This window comes from Oryzias melastigma, linkage group LG22 (genome assembly GCF_002922805.2).
Source record: "Oryzias melastigma strain HK-1 linkage group LG22, ASM292280v2, whole genome shotgun sequence".
NCBI classification, from domain to species: Eukaryota; Metazoa; Chordata; class Actinopteri; order Beloniformes; family Adrianichthyidae; genus Oryzias; species Oryzias melastigma.
The window spans coordinates 24,207,405-24,224,747 of record NC_050533.1 but is presented as its reverse complement, the minus strand read 5'-3'; the positions used below and the strand labels follow the sequence as shown (position 1 = coordinate 24,224,747).

The 17,343-nt window shown below is 42.0% G+C and overlaps 1 protein-coding gene across 2 annotated transcripts in view; it reads right to left on the bottom strand.

Moving 5' to 3' along the window:
* Nucleotides 1–17,343, bottom strand: part of syne2b (spectrin repeat containing, nuclear envelope 2b) — a 183,159-nt gene that overhangs the window by 120,594 nt on the left and 45,222 nt on the right. For both annotated transcript variants that reach the window (XM_024267764.2, XM_024266355.2), the window contains 18 exons: nucleotides 13,012–16,182; nucleotides 11,117–11,251; nucleotides 9,785–9,966; nucleotides 9,622–9,703; nucleotides 9,470–9,552; nucleotides 9,265–9,385; nucleotides 7,744–8,034; nucleotides 6,275–6,870; nucleotides 5,323–5,478; nucleotides 4,254–4,404; nucleotides 4,018–4,176; nucleotides 2,020–2,187; nucleotides 1,837–1,938; nucleotides 1,574–1,774; nucleotides 1,295–1,502; nucleotides 978–1,090; nucleotides 718–908; nucleotides 533–640 (listed from right to left, as the gene is read on the bottom strand). In XM_024267764.2, the coding sequence (XP_024123532.2) occupies nucleotides 533–640; nucleotides 718–908; nucleotides 978–1,090; nucleotides 1,295–1,502; nucleotides 1,574–1,774; nucleotides 1,837–1,938; nucleotides 2,020–2,187; nucleotides 4,018–4,176; nucleotides 4,254–4,404; nucleotides 5,323–5,478; nucleotides 6,275–6,870; nucleotides 7,744–8,034; nucleotides 9,265–9,385; nucleotides 9,470–9,552; nucleotides 9,622–9,703; nucleotides 9,785–9,966; nucleotides 11,117–11,251; nucleotides 13,012–16,182 (6,218 nt within the window). The remainder of the gene's footprint in view (nucleotides 1–532; nucleotides 641–717; nucleotides 909–977; nucleotides 1,091–1,294; nucleotides 1,503–1,573; nucleotides 1,775–1,836; nucleotides 1,939–2,019; nucleotides 2,188–4,017; nucleotides 4,177–4,253; nucleotides 4,405–5,322; nucleotides 5,479–6,274; nucleotides 6,871–7,743; nucleotides 8,035–9,264; nucleotides 9,386–9,469; nucleotides 9,553–9,621; nucleotides 9,704–9,784; nucleotides 9,967–11,116; nucleotides 11,252–13,011; nucleotides 16,183–17,343) is intronic.

The window sequence follows — 17,343 nt, the reverse complement described above, 5'->3', positions numbered from 1 at the left end:
TGTAGAACCGCCACTGGATGCAGCAAAAATTGATCAACCATCATTTCAGTCCAATGTGTGGAAACACTTTGAATTGATCAAAGTCATGTGACCGTACAGTGTGATAGAATGTTCTAATAATGTTGTCTTTAGATTATCCTGATGTGGAAAAACTAATTTATTAAACTAAAATGTAAACAGATTTGACATTCATCTTGAAGAAATACTAGGAATCTGGAAAACTTCACCTGCACTGTTCAGTACCAGGTGAAAGTTTTGTAAAAGATGTCCTGATCCATTTTAGGTCGGTGACTCGGATCAAATCAGATTGTTCAAAATGAACCAACATCAATTATGAATCATATCGACAGCCACAAATTATGACATGAAAAGAATTGTTAAAATGAATCGTTACAACCCAAATGTTCACTGAGGATCCTCATAAGACTTTTTTAATATGCAAACATCTAAATATCAGGGTGTCAGTCCACTGATGCTAAGTATACGATAGTGTTTAGTCTTTGATTTGAGACTTTCAGCTTTGGGAGATCACCTGCCAGCATGCAGATCGCTGAGGAGGCTCCTGGCGTCCTCTGACCCCACGGACTGCTGCTCCATGCCCTGGATCCACTCGCAGAAGTCGTCATGCTGCTGCTGCAGGCTGCACACAAAACAGACTCCACTCAGTCCCATCATCACACCTTCAGTCTGTTACCGTCCATGACGCATGACTATTACCGCTCCAGGTCGGAGAGCAGAGCCTCCATCTGCCTCTGCCTGCTGAGGCAGTGGCTGGTGAAGGTGGACACCTCCTCCTGCTGCTCCTTCAGCCACTGGGAGAGCTCGCTCAGCTCCTGCCCGCTGCATCTTTGGAGCTGATCCTCCAGCTGCTCCAGATGTCTCTCTGCATCTTTGGACTTCAAGAAACCCTGACAGACGTGATGGAAGTGTTAGGACTGCTGCAGCAGGTGAAGGCTCCAGCTGCTGTCTGGTCTTACAGAGAGTCTGTGCACGTTTGTTTCCACATCGCTCCGGCTCTCGGGGTTCTCGAAGCACTCGTTGACGGACAGCTGGAGATCCTGGAAGCATTCCTCGAAGGACTGCTGCTTCTCTGCAAACATCAGAGGGACGCAGGAGAGCAGTGAATGAGGTTTCATGAGTTGCAGCACCGCACTGAACGGCTGGATAGAATTACCCTTGACTTTGACACATGTGCTCTAGGAGCTCTTTCCTTAATGATATTGGCTAACACCATAACGTCTGTCGCAGCTCTGAGAAGACTTTCAAAAAGACAGAAGAAGGGGAAGCCACTGACCCCTGATGACCTTGAGCGTTCCCTGCTCCCTCTCCTCCCTCCTCAGCTGGATCATAGCTTTGGTGTGGGCGATGTTCTCCTTCAGGGTGCTGCAGTCTGCAGTCAGCTCCTCCAGCACCAGAGGACTGGCCACGCTGGAGACCATGCCCATCTCCCTGAGCAGGTCCTCCACGCGCTCCTCCTGACTCTCCAGGGTGTCACACTGAGCCTGGTGGGGGAACAAACAGGAGCAGGCGTGAGGTCTGTAGCATGGAGATGCAGGTTAGACAGGGGGTGTACCTGCATCTGAGCCTCCGCCGCTGGGTCTGAGGAGTCAAGCCTCCTGAGGCAGTTCTGGATGTTGTCCACAGCCGCCTGGCACTCCTTGACCTTCTCAGTGAGATGCTTCCTCACAGCTGTGAGCTCTTCAAAGACATCTGTGCAGTCAGTGAACAGCTCCTTCACCTGCTCCATCCTCTTCCTCAGCTGGGTCTCCATCACCTTGAGGAACAGCAGCATGTCAGCTTTCACTTTAAATAATTAAGTCACATTTGTCAGTTTACCTGCAGTTCCAGAGGAGCTTCCTGACTCTGCAGCATCTCCTGGATTTCCAAGGATTTCTTGTGAAAATATGTGATGTTCTCCTCATTGGCACGGATCTCATCCTACCAACGACAAGCATGAATGTGACGGTTTCACGCCTTTCCATGTTTTGTTACAGCGGCCAGTGCTGTGGTTCCCCTCACCCTCATGTCCAGAACCTGCTGTTCTTGGTGGAAGGGATGGGTCTCTGCAAACAGGGCCAGCTTGGCTCCCGCCCAGCGGTCCACCTCTCCACCCAGCATCAGCTGCTTCTCCCACAGCTCCAGTCCCACCTGAAGGTTATCCATGAAGGCATCGACCTTCTCTGTGAGCTGCAGGGCAAGCAAAACATGATGTTTCCTGCTGTTTTTATGACTTTAGGTAACAATTTGTTAAATTTAGTGGTTAGTATCTGCTGGGGTTTTGTTATTTTGTGACTTTATGTTACATTTGGATCAATCTTGAGGTAGTATGTGTTGGTTTTCTTGTAGTTTTTGAGACATTAGGTTACATTTTGTTCCATCTTGTGGTTGAAATGTAATTTCTTTAGTAATTTTTTTGACTTAAGGTTACATTTTGTTTAATCTGGTGGTAAGTATCTGCTGGGTTTTTTTTGTCATTCTGTGATTTTATGTTAGATTTAGATCAATCCAGGGGTTAGTATATGTTATTTTTTTGTCATTTTTGCACTGTTGGTTGCATTTTGTTTCATCTTGTATCAGTAAATGCTTTTTTGCCATTTTTGTGACTATAAGTCACTGTTGTTTAACTTTAAAGTTAGTATATGTCGTTTTTTTTTTGCAGTTATTACGACTTTAGGTCAAACTGTTAAATCTTATGGTTAGTAAATGCTATTTTTACAGTTTTCTTTGACTAGGTTACATTTCGTTCCATCTTGGGGTACAAATGTAATGTTTTTTGTCATTTTTTATGACTACATCTTGTTCAATGTAGTGGTTAGTATTTGCTTGGTTTTTTGTCATTTTCTGATTGTATGTTAGATTTAGATAAATCTTGAAGTTAGTAAATGTTTTTTTCTGTCATTTTTGCACTGTAGGTTCTAATTTTGTTCATCTTGTATCAGTAAATGCTTTTTTGCCATTTTTGTGACTATAGGTCACTGTTTGTGTAACTTTGAAGTTAGTATGCATCGTTTTTTGCCATTTTATGACTTTGGGTCAAACTTTGTTAAATCTTGAGGTTAGTAAATGCTGTTTTTACTGTTTCTTATGACTAGGTTACATTTCGTTCCATTTTGTGGTTGAAATGTAATGTTTTTTGTCATTTTTTCTGACTAATTTTACATTTTGCTCAATTTAATGGTTAGTATTTGCTTGGTTTTTTGTCATTTTATGATTTTATGTTAGATTTAGATCAATCTTGAGGTTAGTATATGATGCTTCTTGCCATTTTTGTGGCTGTAGGTTGCATTTTGTTCCATCTTGTAGTCATTTAATGCTGTTTTTTGCCATTTTTGTGACTATAAGTCACTGTTTGTTTAATTTTGAAATTAGTATATGCTGTTTTTTTACAGTTATTACAACTTTAGGTCAAACTTTGTTAAATCTTGAGGTTAATAAACGCTGTTTTTTACAGTTTCTTATGATGTTATGTTCCATTTTGCTGGGTTCTGCTGTTTTTGCAGTTTTTGAGACATTAGGTTACATTTTGTTCCATCTTGTGGTTAGTATCAGCTGGGTTTTTGTATACGACACCACCTGGTACACAACATACTTTGTATGTCTAAATGCATTTGAACCTGTGAACCATGAACCATGAACTGTCCTATTTTCCATGAATCTTTCCTACCCTGCTGTGTTTACGACCAAACATCAAAGCCGTATGTTCGTTTAGGTAGATAGAATTATCTGAGAAGATAGGAGAAGTTGTACCAGTCATTTTGTGTTACAGGTAGGAAAAGCTCATAAGGTAAGATAGATCTTTAGAACAAGTCATAAAAACAAACAGAGCATTTTTCTGATCTGATTTGATGACTCTGATCATTTCATAGTTTTGGTGATCCAGATGAATCAGTGTTTATGTCCCTTTCTGTTTCTAACAGGAGCAAAAGTCAGTCTTTTCTGCTCACAGCGTGATGCATATCGTATGCTGGAGAGTACCAGCTCTCCCCTCATTAATGTGTCTGCTGCAACTGTGCGTACATCCAGCCAGCTGTCCATCAGTGCGTCAGCCTCCGCCTCAAAGCAGGGCTCGCTGCAGGCAGGGAACTTCTTCAGCTCAGACTGCAGCTGTCTGCAGACACCTCTCAGCTCCTCGATCTGCTGGCTGAGACCCCCCAGCTCCTCCTTCATGTCACACACCTGGACAGAGGGTGTTAAAGAGCATGTGATCCAGTGAACATGAAGCATGTGGAATACTGAACATGGTCTGGACTCACCCTGCTCATGCACCTCTGCAGGTTGTCTTTGCCCATGTAGGACGCCTGCTCGCTGACGGTCTGCTCTGCTCTCTGGAGGGTGTTGCTCAGCTGACTGCGACTCATCTGGAACTTCTTCAGGAGCTCCAACAAACTGTTGCACACCTTCTTCCTGCAGAGACCAAAACCCCACAGAGGAAATGTCTCCCACTGTACAAATACCAGCATGAAGCCCGATGAGGCAATAGTTTTGTGATGTTGGGCTATATCAGAGGTCTGCGACCTGCAGCTCCAGATCCACATGTGTCTCTTTTATCTCTCCATGGTAAAAATAAGTCAGAGAGACTGCTGACCCAGACATGCCAACCGTCTGAGTCAGCAGCTCCTGATAATGGCTGTCTAACCAAAACTACCTAAAGAAAACAAATAAACAAAGCCTGAAAACTAAGACTACCAAGATCCAACCCCAAACTAAAATAACCAAACCCAGCAGTGTAAGACTGATGAGGACAAAGAGGAGAAAAAGGAAGAAAATAAATAAATGTAAGAAAATAAAATAGCAATTTCTAAAGTAAGGATTACTTCATTAGCATTTATTTAATTTAAATTAGTTAAATGTATAAATTGATGTCTGAGGTTCACATAGATGATAAACTATGTAGGTTTTTACATCCTGTTGACCTGAAGACGTCGTTTGATCAACTCTACCTCCAGAATGAACAGATTTGATATGGAAAGCAAAACTTTGGTAAAAAGTTTGATCTTTTATGAGTTAATAGCACATTTTAAAGTGGCCCCTCAGCGGCCACCCCCATGAAAAATTTCTGGAGGCGCCACTGGGATCAACGTGTTCTGAACTGATCCCTTTTCCGTCAGAACTCCTGGATTAATTTCTTAAACTAGAATTGGAGTTTCAGCTTTTTTCCCTTGAGAAATAACTTCCTGTTTGAGCTCAGAGGATAGACAGCTGGTAGTTCATGTGAGCCTGAGGGATTCATCTGTGACACATCTAAACTGTAGCATTATCCTATATTGCTCCGACTGGGTCATTGTTTTTTTTTTATTTTGAGCTGAACCTTCTTCTCCTCACCTCTGAAAGAAAGATCTCTGGGTGTTGTTCCACTGAGTCTCAAGCTCCTGCAGGAGGTTCTCCTCTCCTCCTGGTCTGTCCTGCTGCTCTCGGAGGACCTGGAGGTCAGCCTGCAGAGTCTGCAGCTGACCCTCCAAGTCCAGGAGAGCACGAAGCCTAAACACAAAGGGAAGAATTGGAAGCTGGACTAAAGAGGGAATTGGAGGTTTTGTGAAGGTGACTCATTAATTGTTATTAACTCGTTAACACCAGAGCTCCACTGTTTATGTATGTTCTTTGATATACTGTCATTTTTAATTGTTAATAGTGCAGCCGCAAAAAATTATGTTAATAGTCGACTAATCACTGATTAACTTTTCAGATTTGCCGACTAATCAGGTCATGCTGTGATGTATGCTGGATGTAAAGAACACATCCTAACCACATCTTACAACGCTGAAGCTGATAGCTGAAATCGCTGAAGTTCACAGCTGAAGACGCTTAAGCTGATGGCCAGCTAAAATATTAGTTAAAGGCCAAATTGGCCTAAAAAACAACAACAAAAAAAGCCCAAGTTAGCCAAAACAGCTAGCATGCAGCTGAAATATTAGCTAAACTCAAAAATAGCAATAAAAAAACCTTAATAAATCCCAAAATAGTCCATAAAGCTAACAGAATGTCATTATAACTTTCAACGTTACTACACTCAGACTCCATGTAATTTCAATTAACGACTAATCGACTATTAAATTAGTCATTGACTATTTTAATAGTCGATTAGTCGTCTGTTAGTCAACTAATTGTGGCAGCCCTAATTTTTAATACAGAATTATGGTGTTAACGGTTGAACAGTTTTAATATAATAAGATTTTGTGTTTAAGCATCACTGAGGACGTCTCAGGTGTTAAAGGCTTAAAAGAATAAATAAAAATTGAATTTAAAACATTTCAGAAAGTGTAACTGCTGCACATACATGTGCTGCACAGCAGGGATGGTGGGCTCCTTCAGGTCTTGCTTGTCCACTGTTTCCTCCAGCTTCTGCAGCTCCCCCATCATCTTCCTCTTCCTCAGCCCCAGAGATTTGCTCTGACTCTCCTTCTGCAGGCTTCTCTGCTGTCCGGCCAGCCCGGCGTCGGCCTCCTCCTGCCGCCTGAGCAGCGTGCTGACCATGTCCAGGCAGGAGGCGGGGGCTCCGTCCCTGGTGACGGTCAGTCTGGCTCCCTGCAGGAGCAGGTCCAGCTGAGGTGCCTTCTCTTTCAGACTGTCGATGCTCTGTCTGATCAGAGCCAACTTGGAGCGGCATTCCTGCAGGAGTGCACCGTCGCTGCAGGGGGCTCCCTGGACCCCCGAGATGTCTTCATCCAGCGTGCGCAGCGACATGAGGAAGTGGTCCAGGGCGCGGGCGGCCGCCTCGCTCTTCCGGACCTGCTGCCGGAGCTGGTCCAGGCTGGCTTTGTGAGTCTCCACTTCACGGATCAGGGGGAAGCATTCCCGAGGATCCAGATCACAGGACTCAGGATTCAGCCGGGACAGCTGGTCCAGCTCACTTTGAATGTTATCATCCAGTTCCTGCATGAGACATGGATAACAATCCAAGTGAGGGAATGAGGAAACAGAGTTCTATAAAAAAAATTATGCACAATCTTGAATGCAAACATCTGCATTTGCGTGCGTAATTCATAATTTGTGTATAACTCTGGATTTGTGAGTGCATACTTTGGGATTTGTGTATAACGCAGAATTTGTGCATGCGTAACTCTGGATATATAGGTGACTCTGGATTTGTGTGTATCTTTGGATTTGTGCAAAACTGAGGATTTGTGTGCATAATTCTTGATTTGTAACTTATACAATATATTTTTTGGATAAGTACAACAATAGTGAAATTTTTAAAATTCCAAAATGCTACTTACACATGCACAACTTAATATTATAACAGATTATAAATATACGCACAGATCTTTAAGAATTATGCTCAAATCCCATGTAGGAAAATGTTAAGTTTTATCAGATATTATTCCCAATCTAAGCTCAAAGTAGCTGAAAAGAAAGCTCTGATGACCCAGCATTCCAGCAGCATTTAAACGCATCACTTACAGACAAACCTTGAAGACATGAGAAGAGTCTCACATCAGATTTGTGCGTAAATGTGGTTTTGTGTGCGGTTAACAAGTGATTTGTGAGTAGTTTTTAACGATTTGTGCGTATTATTTGTTTTAAGCTGTTATTTTAATTTGTTCATTTGTAGTTTGTATTTTTTTTTTTATATATAATTTTTGTACTTCTGGACAAAATGTTTGGCATGAGTTACAAATCAAGAATTACGCACACACAAATGGGACGATACTGTTTCCTCTCCATGGGTTTTGTTTGGGACGCCTGTGTGTAAGCTACTTTAATATTCGGTTCACTATTCTGTGGCAGACAGGAATCTGTGGAGACCTTGATGTCTCTGAGGATGTTGGACTTGGCCAGGCTGAAGCCGCTGACGTCTTTGGGCTGTCTCAGGTAACGGTCCAGGCGCTCGCTGAAGTCCACCATGTGGTTCTCCGTGGAGTCGATCTGTCGGAGCGCCGTGCCCAGAGAGCTGCCCCGCCTCTGAAGGTGCGTCTGCTGGCTGCGCCACTGATCCTGCAGCCCGGTCCGCTCCGGCTCCAGCAGCACGTCCTCGCCCAGCTGACAGCACTGGTTTATATACTCGGACCACAGGGACTCCGTCTCCTGCCTCATGAACTACAAACAAATCATAAGAAATCAGATCTAAAGGAGGATTTTTGCTGTATGAGCAAGTCTCTGTTTAAACAAAAACTACCGGTAATCAAAATGCTGCAGAACTAAGGTGTGGAAACTCAAGGTCATCCTCACTGAAAGAGTAAAAAGATTAGAGGAACTTCTGGAGCAAATCTTATCTTTAAGGAAAAAAAACATTAGGAGGGATCTTCTTAAATTAGAAGCAAAACGTTCTCAAACTGCTTCATGTTAAAAAAAAAAAAAGCTCTTCAATCCTCAATCCAACCTTTAACTCAGGATCAGAACAGGCAATACTTAAAATCTTCAAAGTTTTACCGTCTCAGCAGCTCCAGTGTTCAAATTCTCAGCATTTCAGTGACAAAACTAAAGAAACTAAACTGTTCAAATACTAGTCTGGACAATTTAAACCATGTGTCAAAGTCAAGGCCCAGGGGCCGGATCCGGCCCTCCAGATCATTTATTTTATTGTTATTAATGACCGATGTTATCTTGCTCTCATTTCTAACTTGTATAATTTTGACAAAATATATTTTTATGGAGAGTAAAATATTGAAAGTTATTTAAGGTTTAAGTTGATTTATTCTAGAATTATATTCCTGCATTTTTATTATTCATAATTATTTTAAAAAGTTAGTTTTAAAGTTTTAAAGATTGCCATTCTGCTAGTTTTATGGACTATTTTGTCATTTAAGATTTCAGCATTTTCAACTATCAGCACTATCATCTTCAGAGACCAATTTTAGTTAACAGCATTCACACTAGTATTATCACAGGTAATGCTATATATCTAGTTCATAATTATGTTAAAAAGTTACAGTTTGCAAGTTTTAAAGATGTAGTTTTAGTGTTTAATAAATGTTTATCCTTCAGTTGCCGGGTTAGGCTCCGGCACCCCCGCGACCCCGAAAGGGGAAAAGCGGCCAAGAAGATGAATGAATGAATGAAAGGCAGAAATATTATTCCAGAATAAATCAATTCAAACCTTAAATAACTTTCAATATTTTACTCTCCATAAAAATATATTTAGTCAAAATTATACAAGTTAGAGATGAGCACAAGATAACATCGGACCATTAATAATGATAAAATAAAATGATCTGGAGGGCCGGATAGAATTACCCCGAGGGCCGGATCCGGCCCCCGGGCCTTGACTTTGACACATGAGTTCTCCATAGTGGGGAAACTCCATCATGCTGAGTCTTGGATCTGTACCTGGATTTCTTGGAGGCGAGTGTGCAGGCCCTTCAGGGAAACCGAGTCAGGAGGAAGTTCCTGCAAACTCTGTTCATTTTTACCCAGTTGGGCTTGAAGGGTCTTTTTACAGTTTTCATATCTGAAGATTAAATGGATAAAACAACACAAATACCACACATTAAATCTCTGTGTTTATGTACTCATCAGCTCAGATTCATTTTACCTTTCAAAAGCTTCCTTTTTGGTTGATTCTGCAGAGGTCTTCTTCTCCGGCCCTTCTGTCTCGTCAGCAGACACCTCCGTCGCCTTAAGAGAATCAGAGATTCATTGTGGATGAGTGCAGATGGATTCTCCTGAAACCCTCTGGACTCTCACCTCAGCTGGAACCTGATGTTTCTCACTGGGTTTCTTGGGCTCCTTCTGTGAGTTTAAATCTTCGCTGAACGGCTGAGGAATCCTACAAGACAAAATTCAAGTTTGTGCTTCCGGCCTACAGTTCAGCGTCACACTCCTCAGGTTTTCCTTTGCAGCGTCTCACTTTGAGTCCAGCTGGTCGTGGTCTCCACTGAACTGATGCTGGATGGCAGCCAGCCTCTTCTCACACTCCACCAGCTGGCTTTGAGCGAGCCGGTGAGCGTCCTCCGGGCTCAGGGTGTCACACAGCTTCTTCAGGGCTCCCAGGTCCTTTCCTGCTCCCACAAAGTCTGCCGAGAAGCAAGCCTGGTGGACATTGACACAACTTTTAGGCTCTGGCATCTTTATTTCTCAAGTTTTCTAAGGTGAAAAGATAATTCAACATGTTTGCTATATTTTGCTGTAAAGCATTCACACTATAGTGATTCTCCTGCTACTTTCCGTACATTTTTCCACACGTAAAACCTCAATCACACTTTCAGTGATTTCGGTAATCTTGGTATCAAAATGTCAACTGGTTCAGGACAATACTGTTTGTACTTTTGGTATTCATAAACTTTATAGTTTTTGAAATATTGAGCAAAATATGCTCCATGGGAAATGAAAATGAAAAAAACTTTGTGCACTTTGAAACTTGTTAACTTCCACATATACTCTCAGCAGCAGACACCATTCAAACTTTTAAATGTTCAGCAACCTCTGGGTTTTTAGATCAGGCATTTTGGCATTTAGCTTTTAGATTTTTTTTCCAGTGTCTTTAGGCAAATTTGGAGTCAAGCTAAAATGTTAGTATCATGCTAACTGTTTTTTTTGTGCTAATTTAGAAATGTTTCAATTTTTTTGGCTAATGTGTAGTTTAGCTATCATTTTAGCATCATGCTAGCTGTTCTTGGCTAATTTAGACATGTTTCCAGTTTTCTGGGGGGCTAATTTGTAGTTTAGATAACATTTTAGCAAATCAAGTCAAGTCAAGTCAGTTTTATAGTCAAATATGCTGAATACACAAGATGAACAGCACAGTTGAAAATTCCTTTCCTCTCATCCCACAGTGGAAACTGCAATAATTATAATAATAATAACAAAAATATTTAAAAATAGATAATATACAAACTTTAAAATAGAGGTTAAATACAAAATAAACAAGTACGATTATAATAAAGTGAAAATAGTGCAAAATGGCTACGGATAATAATAAGTCATATGCTGACTGTTTTTGGCCAATTTAGACAAGTTTCCAATGTTTTGACTGGGCTGCAGAGCTGCTGCATTCAAATGTTTCTTTGTTAGTGGCTGCAAAAACCCTGCATAGTCTGTTTTTACTGCTCCTGAAACAACCAGGCAGCTGTGATGACTGGATATTAAGGCATACACGTTTGTGTCCGTTCAAATGAAGAATGCTGCTTTGTAATGCACAAACAACAACGTTAGCAGCACTTTAATGCCTGTGCCTCATTACCTCCCACTGCGTGTGAACAGACTGGGTGAAGAGCTCCATGTCTCGGAGCTGAGAGGATGTGCAGAACGCCTCCATGCCTTCAGCCGCTCTCAGGAACTCCTCCAGCAGCTCCGGGTCAAGAGTCTTCAATGTCTCCTAATTTACATTTTGAAATATACAAATAAAGACAAAATGATCACAAGAAGCCCAGCAGACACTTGAACTGACATTCTGACCCAAAGGTTGACGACAGAGAAAAGCATCAAGCAGGACAGTGAGACATCTGGGCAGAGAGGCTGCAGTCTAGTGTTGCTGTTAATCAATTATCTCCTAAACTATCTGAGAATAATAATAGTGGAGTGAAAGGTCGTTCAAAGTCGACAGAAGGACCAGATCACAAATATATATTGAATTTTGGAATATGTATACACATATATAATATTCTTTGATATTTTGAAGGAGTGGCAAAGTGATATCTCTATCTCTCTCTCTGATCTTCATAGTAATAATTCAGGGAAAGTAGGTAAAATGATACGAACACATTTGAAAAATGTGGTCATATTATTACAAACACCAGTAGTCTGTCCTCTCCCGTCCCTAGCTATGAGAAGTTTCCCTTTTTTTATTTTGTTTCTCCTCTTCTTTTCTTTTCTTTTTTTTCTAAATTGGGTACCAGATGCTTTTGAACTTTTCTGTCCATCTTTCTGTCATTTTGGTAATAAGACCGTTGACTAAACCAATGTTCACTTTGGTGACCACATCGTTTCATGTCTCCCATTTTATTTTACACAGGCATTCATTTATAAAATGAATTTTACATACCCGTATAAAGATATGTGTGTTATAGAATGTCACAGTATGACTGACTTATAAGATATTTATTGTGGACCCCGCTCCCCCTTCCCCCGATCCACTAATTAAAAAAATCAAGCGCACAAGAAATTTCCCAGAAGTCTTTGTGAAAATCTAGTGTATGTCAATGCTCATTAGATTAGCAAATATAGACCACAATGCATTGTGGTTGAACAATTTCAAAAAAAAAAAAAATATGTTTAAATGTAATTTTTGAATAAACCATCCACATGTTCACCATCAGAACCTAAACCGCCCCTAAACCCGCTCTTTGATGACACTGAAACTAATTAACTCTAATTGCTTTTCAGAGCAGTAAATAAATGAAATAATAGAGAGAACAAATAAAGAATACAATAAAACAAACAATAAAAGATAATAAAAACAAAAAGGTCAGAAGGAAAAGGAAAAAGGGATAAAAGGAAATTAAAACGTTAAGGCAAATAATTGTTAAAATAAAATTCGGAATAAAAGTTAAAAAAAAGGGATACAAAACTGCAAAACAGGCCATAAGAAATGAGGACAACTTTGAAAATGTAAAAAATGTCCTTTAAATGAGCAAAAGAAATCTGCAAATGGGGTATGAAGATGGTCTTACCAAGAACTCGTAATTTAAGACAAAATTTCTAGTCAGTAAGATTTTTCCTTCACCAAGATAATTTTGCTGTTAACTTTATTAATAAGAATATTTTTCTTACAAGTCAGAAAATAAAACATTTTTTTTAAACAAGAGTCTTTGTACTTTCTGTAGATTCAGTTTTTGCAGAGTCAGGATATATTCAACTCTCCAGAACGTTTAGGAAACAAGGAAATCATAAAGTAAGAAGTGTCCAGCTTGAATATTTTGTTTAGCTGCCAACAGCTAGAACTCTTCTACTCTCAGTCTGCAAGAATAAAAAAATATTTAAGCTGCACAGGTAGCAGAATAACTGGAACAACTTCCTGAAAATCACTAGTTATGTATTTTTAATTATTCGTTCTATTTCACATAATGAAATATTCCAAGCGGATTTGATCTGATTATAAATATTCATCATGTCACCGACACAACAGATTCCATTTACCTGTGTAACTGATGTTTGCTCGGCAGACAAGCTTTTTTCTTGGAAGACATTGATGATGTCCATGATGTGGGCCTGCAGGCAGCGTTTGGCCTCCTCGAAGCCATTCCTGGCCAGCGCCTGGGCTCTGCTGTAGGCCTCTGTGTATGCCTGGGGAGGGGCCTGAGCCAGAGCTGGAGCTTTCTGGAAGTCTGGGGATTCGGCCCGGATCTTAGGCTGCACGTGGACCTTAGGAGGGGGACTAGCCTGGGGTTGTTGAGATCTGGGCCGAACAGGATGTTCATTTTGAGGTTTTGATTGAGAAATGTTTGGATCTGTAGGGAATTGGACCTTCAACTGTGCTGGTGTTTGAGTCTGCTGCAGGTTCTGTGGTGGCTGGTGGTCCTTCGCTGTTTGGGCCTCAGCTTGAGTTTGTGAGTCTGCTGTGAATCGTGTCTGAACTTCAGGTTGGGACGTGGGCCCAGATTCCACAGGGGGCTGAGGAGTGGGTTCAGCCTCTGTTTTTGTCATGGCACTTTGCTTGGGCACCTGTCTAACTGACTCAAGTGTAGGCTGAGTAGATGGCTGAACCTCCACCTGAGCCTGTACTCTGACTTGTTGAAGCAATTCCATCTCTGATTTGTTTGGAGGTAAAGTCATGTGCTGTCCTAGCATCTGGACTTGAGGCTTCTGCAGAGATTCATCCTGATTTTTTGTTGGTGACTGAACCTGTGATTTGGGAGTAGATGGTGATAACTGCACCAGACCTTCTGGCTGAGGGGACACATTACTTTTTAGTTGAGGTTTTGGCTGATTTGACAACTGCGGGAAAGGTTGGGGCAGTTGGGAATGTGAAGTGGGCTGCTGGAGCAGACCAGGAGAAGGACCCTGGAGACTTTTAGCTTGCAGCACAGGCCGTGTCTGGATCCTTGCTGGAAGTTGGGCTGCTGAAGTAAACGGACTATGAAGCGGATCTGATGGCATTGGCTGGATTTGTATTTGAGTTTGCATCTGGGACTGAGTTTGGTAAAACTGAGTTTGAAGCTGATGCTGAACTGGTAAAAAGTTCTGGGGAGGCTGCTGACGTACTTGTGGCATCCCCTGAACCCCAGTCTGTGGGGGAACAAGACCTTGCTCTTTCTGAAGGACATTGTAAGGTCCCATTGGGGGGATTTGTGAGATGGTACCCTGCGGGATGTTTTGGGGTTGTGTTTGGGTCCAGGTCTGTCCAAGCATTTGGGGATGTATTGGGGGTTGCTCATACAAAGCCCCCATGTGGGGATACTCATAGGGGTGGACCTGAGGGTCTTGGTGGGGCCATTGCTGTGAAGCCTGAACTGCTGCAAACGTTTGAGGATGTGCAGTGCTTTGCTGAGAGTATGACTGAGGGACAGGATGCCTTGGTGGTGAAATGGGTTGATTTTGCTGTAGCTGTGATGAAATCTGGGGGTAAAGCTGATGTTGACCTGCAGCCTGAGGACCCTGGATACGCACTGAGGACGAGGCTTTAACTTGAGTCCAAACTTGCTGTGGATTAAGTCCTTGTTGTGGAGGTGGGGTGCTAGCATGAGTGGACCACTGCGCCACAGGGCCAGCCACTGGATGAAGAGGCCGATGGTCTGTAGGACGTTCTTGGATCTGGAGGTTTGCCGGTGGCTGGATCTGGTTTGGTTTGGCCTCTGGATGAGCAAAGGTTGTCTTTCCGTAGGCTTGACCCTGGAGTTCTGAAGGACCCTGAGGATAACCCATGGAGGGAGGACAAACTTGAACTTGAGATTGACTCATCAGTTGAGGTTGGATCTGATGCTGAACGCTGGCCTGAAGATTCCCATGAGAACCAGCCACTGGCTGAGAGAAGTTTTGAGTAGGGGGTTTTGGGGAAGGGGGCCTGACAGGAGCCCACGTCTGTGGATGACTGCGAAGCTGAATATGAGATGGAACTGGGGTTTGGATGTGGACCGGGAGTGATGCTTGGGGAGACAAGGGTATCTGAGGCCGTGTCTGAAGCTGAGCAAATGCTGGAGCGTGGACTGGACCCTGCGGCTGCACTGACGGCTCACAGCCAGCAGGGACAAATGTTTGAGTCCCTGGGTGGAGGGTTAGCTGTGTTGGTGGCTGGGACTTTGACTGCACCTTGAGGGAATCGTGCGGCTGTGGAAGATCTGGTATTTGATTTTCTCTCATCTCAGTAAGTTGCACATTTACTGCTTGCTGGTTGTCTTTAGAAGAGTTGGAGATGGGCCGTACTTGGCCACCTGACTGAGGCTGTGATGCAGAACTAGATTGAGATGTTTTTGGAGTCTTTGTTCGTGAGTTGTTCTGAGCCTTGCTTGCGTTTTGGACTTTAGTCTTGGTGCCAGAATTTGCCTGGGCATGTTTTCCACCTGACTGTAGTTTTTGGTTGTCCTGTTGTTGCTCCTTTTCTTGTTGTTGGAGTTTTTCCTTTTGCTGTTTAACCTTTGAAGGAGGATTTGTTTGCCTTTGCTGCTCTTCTTTTCGCTGCTGTGTCTGCTTCGTTGATCTTGAAGGTACTTCCTGGAGCTTCCGAGTTTCTCCTGGGCTCGACGCAGAATTTTGTTTTGTACTTTTCTGTTGTCCTAAAGCTGCTTTTTGAAGCCAGGGTCGGTTTTTCATGGCCTGAATCTTTCGACTCTGAAGCTCCTTTGAGCTCATTTTCTTTGCCGTTACTTTCTGATTTGAAGTTTTTAGCTCTTGCTCCTGTTGATCCTGAAACAGAGTGGCTCCTTCAGAACTCTGTTCCACCTGCTGTTGGTCAACTTGTTCTTCAGCTGGTTTTTGATTCTGATTCTTTGTCTCCTGTCTTAGATCTTCATTTATGTTTTGTGTGTTTTGGTCTTGTCGCTGCAGCGAATGTTCTGCTTCCTTAGCTTCTGCAGAGGTTTCTGAGCGACCATGAGTCTGTTCCTGTGGTGGTGAAGCTGTCACAGTTTGTTCAGGGTTAAAAGGCATTGGAGGAGACGCCATTGTCTCCTCTCTATATTCTTGCACCACTATACTTGGCACTGACGCATCACCGGAGTGAGCTGGGAGAGTCTTTGGAGGTTGAGTTGGCTCTTGCAGTTGTTGAGCGATTCCTTTGGCCTGGATGAAGACCTTTGATGGAGGTGCTACCTCCGGAGGACTCCTGCTTCTGTCCCTTCTGGCACCCAGGCTGCTGAGCATGCCTATAGCTTCCTGGTGTTGAAGATACACATATTGGGAAAAGTTATAAGCAAAACATAAAAACATAAAAACGGAGATGTTCTGTTCCTTTCTAATTACCGACCAATAAGTATTGTACCAATAGTGTCTAAAGTGTCTGAGAAACTTGTCGCTCAACAAATCATAACGCATCTTAACAACACTCCATTTTCACTTCATCCCATGCAGTTTGGATTCAGAGCTCGGCACTCAACGGAGACAGCCAATTGTTTTTTCATAGAAAACATCAAGCATTCATTGGATAAAGGGGGTGTAGTTGGTGCTGTATTTCTAGATTTAAAGAATGCTTTTGACACGATAAATCATGAACTACTGCTGACCAAACTAACTAAATTCAACTTTTCTCCTCATGCAATAAAATGGATAGACTCCTATCTGTCTAATAGAGTACAGTCAGTCAGGTTGAATGACCTTCTTTTTTTAATAATACATATGAATTATGTCTATTGTTGGGCACAAACAAAAGCAAAAATTTAAAAGGATCTAGCATCTTTCAAAATGTGACTTTTTTATAGCCAATGTTGTGCGGCATAAGATAATATGTACTTTTAACTCATAAAAGATCAAACTTTTTATCAAAAGTTTTGCTTTGTATATAAAATCTGTTCATTCTGGAGGTAGAGTTGAGAAAACAAGACGTCTTCAGGTCAACAGGGTTTTATATGATTTTAATAGTCAACTAATCGATTATTTTTACCGATCAGTCGACTAATCAGGTCATGCACAAAGTCTGTGTAAAGCACACATCTTAACCATCATTAGCTTTAAAGTAACTAAAAATAAAGACAATCAAGATGATAGTTTCTTAAACTTTTAATTAATCCTGCAGCCTCTGTCCTTTATTGGTTTCTGTGATTGAAACAAGATTAAATCAAATGAGAGAGAGATGAGGAATATAATTTCCATCAATGTCAATTTGACAGGTGCCCCGCCCCTTAAAATGACGTAACAATCTAATAGCAATTTTATATATAAATGCTTTTTAGACTAATCTGGCATTTAGCCTCTATTTTAGCTGTGTGGCTATCAGCTTCAGCGTTTTAGGTTATCAATTTCAGTATCTTCAGCTATCAGCACTAGCATTTTCAGCAGCCAAATTCATCTTACAGCATTCACCAGTGGCGGTTCTACACT